This window comes from Quercus lobata, chromosome 2, assembly GCF_001633185.2.
Source record: "Quercus lobata isolate SW786 chromosome 2, ValleyOak3.0 Primary Assembly, whole genome shotgun sequence".
NCBI classification, from domain to species: Eukaryota; Viridiplantae; Streptophyta; class Magnoliopsida; order Fagales; family Fagaceae; genus Quercus; species Quercus lobata.
This window is the reverse complement of record NC_044905.1, coordinates 91,611,565-91,619,237: the sequence shown is the minus strand read 5'-3', so window position 1 is coordinate 91,619,237 and position 7,673 is coordinate 91,611,565. Positions and strand designations below refer to the sequence as shown.

The window sequence follows — 7,673 nt, the reverse complement described above, 5'->3', positions numbered from 1 at the left end:
CGCATGAATAATTACAAAAAAGAAAAAAAAAAAGAAAAAAGAAAAGTGGAAAGTAAAAATTAAGGCAGATGAATATATAGCACAATTGGCATCTCATGATGTTTGTTTTTAATAGATGTATCTAGAATTTAATTTCTTTTATCAAATTATATATATAAGAAAATAAAAGAAATCTTTTTATTTATATAATATCTAAAAGTTAAAACCTAATATTTATTGTTATTGTGGTCTTGTTGAGCCACCTGCATAGCATTTCGGTCCATTACTTTTGCCAGTTCAGTCATTTTGGTTAACTTTGGTTTATATGGTTTATTTTAGTTCATTTGGTCCATTTTAGTCTATTTTGATTCACTTCGATCATTTTTGTTCATCTATTTTGGTTCATTTTACGAGCTCAGTTTATTTTGATAGTATGTAGATCTACAAGTGTGTAAAAGGGTTTTTAACCTAATATAAATGGATGAGAGATTTAAATATTTGTTTTTTAGTGAGCTCAGTTCATATTGGTAGTGTACCCTTTTTCTTAATTTTAATGGGTGATAGAGATTTGAACCTCTATTTTCTAGTAAAGGGTAGTAAACTATTATGGTTTACTAATTGGAATAACTTAGGTAATTTATCTTTTTGCATAATTTATCACTTCCGATTGAATTCAAATATCTAATTACATTTCATCAAAAAAAAAAAAAATTCTAATTATATTGAATTAATTATCTTTGATAAAGATAACCATACTTTTTTTTTATTGGTCAATATAATCAATATTTAAATTTAATCGATTTAAAAATAAAAATAAAAAAACTAATGTTTTTAAATTAATAGTGTATAGAATTAAAAAAAAAAAAAGAAAAAAAAAAAAAAAAAGAAGAAGGCTGGTATATATTATTCTGCGTTAGATGAATGAATGAATTGACGTGACCAAAGAAATGATGACCATGCAAAATCCAACGTATCCTTTTCCGGGCCCACTATCCCCCACCACCGCCGCCACCACCACTTGCTCCTACCCCACCGTAGCTTTCACAACGCCACCAAACTACGCGGCGCGTCTGTCTCACTTGCTCACCCTCAAGGGCTTCAATCCCCTGTGGTGCCCCACACTAGTCACCCACCCAACCCCACACTCCCTCAAACCCTACCTCTCTCCCCCTCCAACTCTCGAATCCTTCTCCGCCATCGCCTTCACCTCACGCGCCGCCATCACATCCCTCTCAACCGCCATAGCCGACTTCACCGAACCCCTCTTATCCCCACACGGCCACACCTTCATCCTCGCCGCTCTCGGCAAAGACTCGGAACTCATCGTCAACGACGATTCCTTCATCGCCAAGTTTTGCCAAAACCCTAACCGAATCAGAGTCTTAGTCCCTCCAATCGCGACCCCGAGCGGTTTAGTCCACGCGCTAGGGCTAGGGCTCGGACGGAGACTCATGTGTCTGGTACCAACCGTGGTGGGGCTCGACGAGCCGGCGGTGGTGCCGAAATTTGTGAAGGAGCTGGAGGAGAAGGGGTGGGATCCAGTGAGGGTGAGCGCGTACGAGACACGGTGGAAGGGGCGCGAGTGTGTGAAGGAACTGGTGGAGAAGTGCGAGAGAGGGGAATTGGGTGCGGTGGTGTTCACGAGCACCGCTGAGGTGGATGGGCTGTTGAAGAGTTTGAGGGAAATGGTTGGTTGGGATTGGAAGATGGTGAGGAAAACGTGTCCTGATTTGGTTGTGGCGGCCCATGGGCCTGTCACTGCTGCTGGGGCTGAGAGTTTGGGTGTCAAAGTTGATTTGGTGAGTGATAAGTTTGATAGTTTTGATGGTGTTGTTAATGCTCTTGCTTTGAGATTTGGTATGGTTTAGAATTTGAGCAAGTTTTTTAATTGTAACTGTAATTTAGTTTTGGTTGGTAGAGATTTTATGATGAGTTTTGTGTTGTTTATTCAAAATGTAGATTGGTCATTTGTCCATTATGTTTAGTTGTTCCATATTCACGAAAGTTTGTTGAGAAAAAAGAAGCAATTTTGATACTGTTAATGCTTGTTGTGGCAAATGAATTGGTTTTAGTATGGCTAATTCTAGTACAGGGCAATATGATTTTCAGGACTGTGTTTTCTTTGCTACTACAGGCACTGACCAAAACCAGGTAATAGTTTTTAAATAGAGATTTGAAATCTATGACGTTTTCTTTCTAGTGTAGGCGAAATTCAAATTCAAGTTTTGTATTCGAGGACAAGAGACATTATCAATTGAACTAACTAGAATTTGCAATCAAATACTAGTTAAGAGCAGGCACTGGATTTTAGAATTTCATCAAATTGTTTCAGGAAAGAATATAAGCATGCACTGTTTAATAACACATACCAGACCAAAGGAATGGAAAGAAGAAAGAAGAGCTGGTCCCCAACTCTCTTAACCCCCCTAACAGACAGCTAGGGATGTCTGAGAATCTGAGATGGTGAAAGGACCAGTTCTGTTACAAGAAAACCACTGGGTGAGAATTGAGATTAATGTTTATGGAGAGATACATAATACATTAGCTTCCTTTATTACAATTGAAATAGAGTAGTTAAAATTTCCAACAGTAGAAGAACATTGGCAGCATCCCCTTCAGTTATGATATTTACTGGGCATAGGTACTGATCACAGATTGCAGCAAAAAGGGCAGCCATAGCTTCTCCCCTTAGTGCATTCCCTGGATATTCTCTTTTTGTCCTAGCTTTTCTTAATTAAACCTTCTTTATCTTTGCAAATGACTCCCAGGCTCCCAGCATGACCTCTGATTCCCTAACAGTTGCATCAAAGTTTAATTTTAACCAACCTGCAGTGCAGGTGGAGGATGCCACTTCCGAAGAGCTTCTGAGGCTTCGGATGGCAACCATGCTTTCCAACAATCTTGGAAGCTCCGTTTGCTTTGATAGATCGGGCCAGCTCTAAACCCTTCAAAAACCATCTTGTTTCTGTTCATCCAGAGGAGATCACATAGTAGTACACTGAATTAAAGTAAACTGACCTGCCTCCCATACCTCTAACTTGAAGAATTCAGCTGGGCATCTTAACCCAATGATCAATGATTTAATGGATGAAACAAGGAGATTCTCCAGTTCAATTGGCAATAACAAGTTTGCCCAGACATAGATGGTAAAAGGGCATTTGATAAAGATATGCAGTGCAGTTTCATAAGGACACCCACAAAAAGTGCACACATCTGTTGAGGATATTCTAACTAGTTTGTAGCACATCTTTGGTAGGTAAGATATCTCACTCCATTTTCCACAGTAATAACTTCAATCTTTCATGTATTATGAGTTTCCACAATGGCACCTAGTTTCTGTTCTGTTTATAATGTTAAAAACAACTTTGATCATCTTACATTATTTTAATTAGATTATTTTAGCTAAAATGATTATTACAGCACAACTGCATCTAGAAAAAAAAAGTGTTAACTTTAAAAATTTGTACCTAAAAATAAGCTTTTCACTGTAATGCTATAGTACTAGAGTTTTTCTGTTGATCCCTTTTCTGATATTGCTGTTTTCTTTTAAATTTTAATAGACTTTTTGTAATTTACTGAAGTCTAAAACCCTATCAAGTACCCCTATAACCCTACGAACTTTTCATAAATACTCTAATTTGCTTGTTTGTCCTGGGAATACTGAAGTTTCATCTTTTCTTTCGAAATGGACCTGTAACAGAGAATGTATGGCCTAGTAGAAAGTAACTAGCAGAGATTATATGACCTAGCATAAAATGAAAAACAAAAACAGATATTGAAAGTTGAACAAATATGTATATATATATAGTCCACCACCACCCCTCAAGATGGGGTGAAGGGTACACAACCTCATAGGTACAGCAGTGCCACTTTTATAGTGCAAAACAGTTCTAATAATTATGATAAAAGCAAGCTATGGACCAGATTAACTACAGACAGGCACTCTTATCATCTAACTATTCTTTATATCTGTTATGTCCAATAATATATGGAAATGTGTAATTGAAATTATAACTTGGAGCCCTCCTGCTTAAGTTCTGTTATTATCTTGTGGCTTCAACCCTGATAAAAACTTGAGTGCATCTTCTATGGATGGACGATCAGATGCCCTACTTCTAGTGCAGATGAAAGCAACATCAATAACCAATTTTATCTCCTCTTGCAACGAGGTTTTACAATCAACTTCATTCTCATTGTAAATGTCTTTTAAAAGAACCTCCTTTGGTTTGTTGTGAATGCTTGCTCCTGCATTTGTCAACTTGCCATTAGTTAAAATTTCCAGAATGATCTCTCCGAAGTTGTAAACGTCCGTGTAAAGCTCCTCTTTAATGGCATTGTTGAATTCACCTGTCCAAAGATAAGAAACAAACCTTAAAGGACTGCTTCTAGTGCTTTGACTAGAGACTGCAAATAAGTAGAATCAATAAAGGCTGAGGTGCAAAAAGATGTCAGACTGTGGGAATATTGTCTCTTCCAAATGTCTTTCATTGTCTCTGTCGGCAAATTAGACTGGCTTTGAATTTTGATGCTCTCTTTCAAAATAGTAGTGCTAATATGCTATTCCTGATTGTATGCTAAGATTGCCAAGGAATATTTATTCTCTGACTAAACAAGCGATAACTTTCTTGGTTGGACCTATAGTGATTTTTTAAAAGCTTATAAAGTATACGTACAGCCTGTTCAGACATTCTCTCAACTTTGCTAATCTTGGAATGTTTGATGAAAGCTTTAATTTGTTTGTTTGACATAAGTGAGTAAGCTGTTGAAAGACAAGAATCCTCATAACAGCTAACATATACTACATGAAAGAATATAAAACATATATAGTCATTCATACCTGTTTCCTTCTTGGAAGTTGCTGGATATAAACCTTTATTCAACTGTACCAGATACTTGAAGCCAAATTCTGCCAAATGGGGTTCCATGTTTTCATCAAACACTATGTTACTTGACTTCAGATCTCCATGAGGAATTGCTGGATAACAGTCGTGGTGAAGGAAGCAAAGTCCCTTTGCAATCCCAACTATAATTTTGTATTTGGTTGCCCAATCCATCTTCATTCTTATTTTCTCAGCTAAATTCCCATTAGGCAAGTAATCATACAAAAGATAAGCCAAATGCTTGTTATAGCAAAATCCCAACAATCTAATCAAATTCTTGTGCCTTGAATTTCCCAAGGTTGTTATAAATTCTGACATGACCCCTATTCTCTTGGCTTCCCATTCAATTTTCTTCACCAGAACTGTTATACCTGTAGGCAGGACTGCCTTACAAACTGAAGCCGATGGTGCTTGTACAGCTTCTGCTGATTCTGTAGAACCGAGGCTCTTCAAAACATCCTTGGCAGTGAATCGAGGGATTCCATTAAACGAGACCATCTTCCATCGGCCTTTGAATCCTCTTTGGAAGTAAATTATCCCAAGAATTAATGCTACAATTAATATGACCACCCCTGCACACAGTACCAGGACCCATCTTAGCTTCCTTGTGCCTTTGCTTCCCAATATTGTATCTGAACCAGAACATGGTCGCAGAGGTGCTCCACATAGCTGAGGATTTCCAACAAATGCAGTGCTACCCATTAATCTAAATGAATTTTCTGAGGGAATGGAACCGGAGATATCATTGAAAGACACATTCAATAGTAGTAAACTTGAAGAACTACCAAACTTTACTGGTATTGGGCCGTTGAAACTATTGTGTGATAGGTCCAAGACACTAAGAGCAGGAAGATTTGCAAGCTCTTCAGGTATATGACCTGACAAATTATTGTTTGCCAAATCCATCCTCTCAATAGCCTGGCAATTAGAAACACTTTTTGGGACAATTCCTGACAAATTGTTCATGCTCAATTCAATTACAGAAATGGATTTGCAAGACTGGAATGGAGGAAGATTGCCTGAGATACTACAAGAGGATGCTGAGAAGTTTTGAAGAGGTGGCAAAGACCATGTCTCTGCAGGTATCATTCCTCCTAATTCTGGATTGTTAGAGATGTTGAAGTACTGAAGCTTGGCAGCTTGGGATATGTCTGTGGGAATCCCACCTGTCAAATTGTTCCTTGACAAGTCCACATATGTGATATCAGAAAGATGGCTGAATTTTAAAGGAACCTCACCTGAGAATGAATTGTCTTCAAGTCTAAGACGAACAAGTGAAGAACAATTTGAGAGCGATGGTGAAAGACTGCCCGAAAAATTATTGGAAAACAAGATCAACTTATATAGCATACCTCCTGAACATATATCAGGTGGAATGCTACCAATGAAATTGTTTGTGGAAACATCCACCCACTTGATTTTTGAGTTTCTGCCTAAGCTCCGTGGAAGTGAACCAGAGAAGAAATTGTTCCATATAAGAAGAGTTTCCAGTGATGGGAGTTCTGCAATGCCTTCGGGGACAGTGCTATTCATCTCATTGTACATAAGACTGAGGAGTCTCAGGTTTTTCAACTCTACAAAGCTCTCAGGTATAGGCCCTGAAATTTGGTTATCAGAAAGATCCAAGTTTGTGAGAGCCATGATTCTGCTGAACTCCCGTGGTATCAATCCAGTGAGCTGGTTTCTGAAGAGAAAAAGTGATTGCAACTTGGTGAGGTTGGAGAGTTGCTCTGGTATTGGGCCAGAGAGATTTGCACCAGCAATATCAAGATACTGAAGTTCACTCATGTTTCCCAATTGCCATGGAATACTTCCTTGGTAAGTGTTGTAGCCAATCTCCATATGGGTCACTGTTTTGAGTTTACCCAGTTCTGGTGGTATGTTACCACTCAGAAAATTTCCTCCTAGGTGAAGAAACTCAAGGCTCTTGAAAGATCCATATTCTGGTGGAATTGGTCCATTGAAGTAACTCCCAGCAAAGTTAAGAACTTTGAGAGAGTCAAGCTGTGGAACTTCAACAGGCAATGGCCCTGAAAAACTGTTGCTGAAGGCATCAAACACAACCAGGTTCTTTAGACCAGATATCCCACCAGGAAAGTGGCCGGAAAAATTGTTTCTGCTGATATCTAAGACGTTTAGATTGGAAAGGTTAAAAATCTCCACAGGAAGCTGCCCAGAGAAAGAGTTGAAGCTGAGGTTGAGATCAACAAGCTTAGTGAAGACACCGAGTTGCTTCCCAGTCATTACACCAGAAAGATTCTTCATTGACAGGTCTAAACCAATAACAATGGTTTTGTTGCTGTTGCAAGTGATGCCAGACCAAGAACATGCAGATACTTCTCCAGGTGCATTCTTTCCAGGAGGTACAAGCCAGTCACTCAAACTGTGATCATCATCTACAAGCTCAGATTTTAAACCCAGAAGTGCCTCTGAGTAGGGATCAATGGCTGAGACCACTAAGATGAACATCAAAGAAAGTAAAAGCTTGTAAGCCAAGCACCGGAAAATCTCCATTGGAACTCGCAGTGCATGAGAAAGATGGACAAATGAAGGTACCCCAGAAAGAAAACTGTGTCAGTTTATAATAAGATATGTAGAATTTGTTTTTTTAGGGTAAAAGAAATTCATTGGGACTAGTGAAAGGAAGCAACTGTGCTTAAAAGGAGTGAGATTGATATGAGAATATTATTGGTTTACCTTTGGGAACAAGAGGGGACCTTTGTGTGTTTGTATATTTGGATGGTGTTGGCCACTAGGGAATAAAGCTTATATATATCTAATAAGAGCATCTTTTTCTTACTAGAGTATCCAATA

The 7,673-nt window shown here is 38.4% G+C and overlaps 2 protein-coding genes across 4 annotated transcripts; one reads left to right on the top strand and one right to left on the bottom strand.

Moving 5' to 3' along the window:
- Positions 1 to 889: 889 nt before the first annotated feature.
- Positions 890 to 3,235, top strand: LOC115977180. 3 transcript variants are annotated; one of them, XM_031098876.1, is made up of 2 exons: positions 890 to 1,778; positions 2,817 to 3,235. In XM_031098876.1, exons 1-2 carry the CDS (start codon positions 927 to 929, stop codon positions 2,919 to 2,921), a joined length of 957 nt encoding a protein of 318 aa, XP_030954736.1. In that variant the 5' UTR covers positions 890 to 926; the 3' UTR covers positions 2,922 to 3,235. The 3 variants fall into 3 exon arrangements, with proteins under 3 accessions (XP_030954736.1, XP_030954738.1, XP_030954739.1); XM_031098878.1 differs by lacking the exon at positions 2,817 to 3,235 and adding an exon at positions 2,089 to 2,793; XM_031098879.1 differs by having other exon boundaries at positions 891 to 1,778; positions 2,812 to 3,235.
- A 515-nt stretch (positions 3,236 to 3,750) lies between these two features.
- On the bottom strand, positions 3,751 to 7,636 carry LOC115977179 (leucine-rich repeat receptor-like protein kinase TDR). Its single transcript, XM_031098875.1, has 2 exons — positions 4,817 to 7,636; positions 3,751 to 4,326 (listed from the first exon to the last, which is right to left on the bottom strand). Exons 1-2 carry the CDS (start codon positions 7,371 to 7,373, stop codon positions 4,010 to 4,012), a joined length of 2,874 nt encoding a protein of 957 aa, XP_030954735.1. The 5' UTR covers positions 7,374 to 7,636; the 3' UTR covers positions 3,751 to 4,009.
- Positions 7,637 to 7,673: the final 37 nt, after the last annotated feature.

Bases quoted from the DNA above. Each gene is read 5' to 3' on its own strand.
- LOC115977180 (XM_031098876.1), top strand. From the start codon at position 927: ATGATGACCATGCAAAATCCAACGTATCCTTTTCCGGGCCCACTATCC. The intron at 1,779-2,816 runs GTGAGTGATAAG...CCTGCAGTGCAG, and splicing joins TGGGTGTCAAAGTTGATTTG to GTGGAGGATGCCACTTCCGA.
- LOC115977179 (XM_031098875.1), bottom strand. From the start codon at position 7,373: ATGGAGATTTTCCGGTGCTTGGCTTACAAGCTTTTACTTTCTTTGATG. The intron at 4,327-4,816 runs GTATGAATGACT...ATCTTTGGACAG, and splicing joins AACTTCCAAGAAGGAAACAG to GTGAATTCAACAATGCCATT.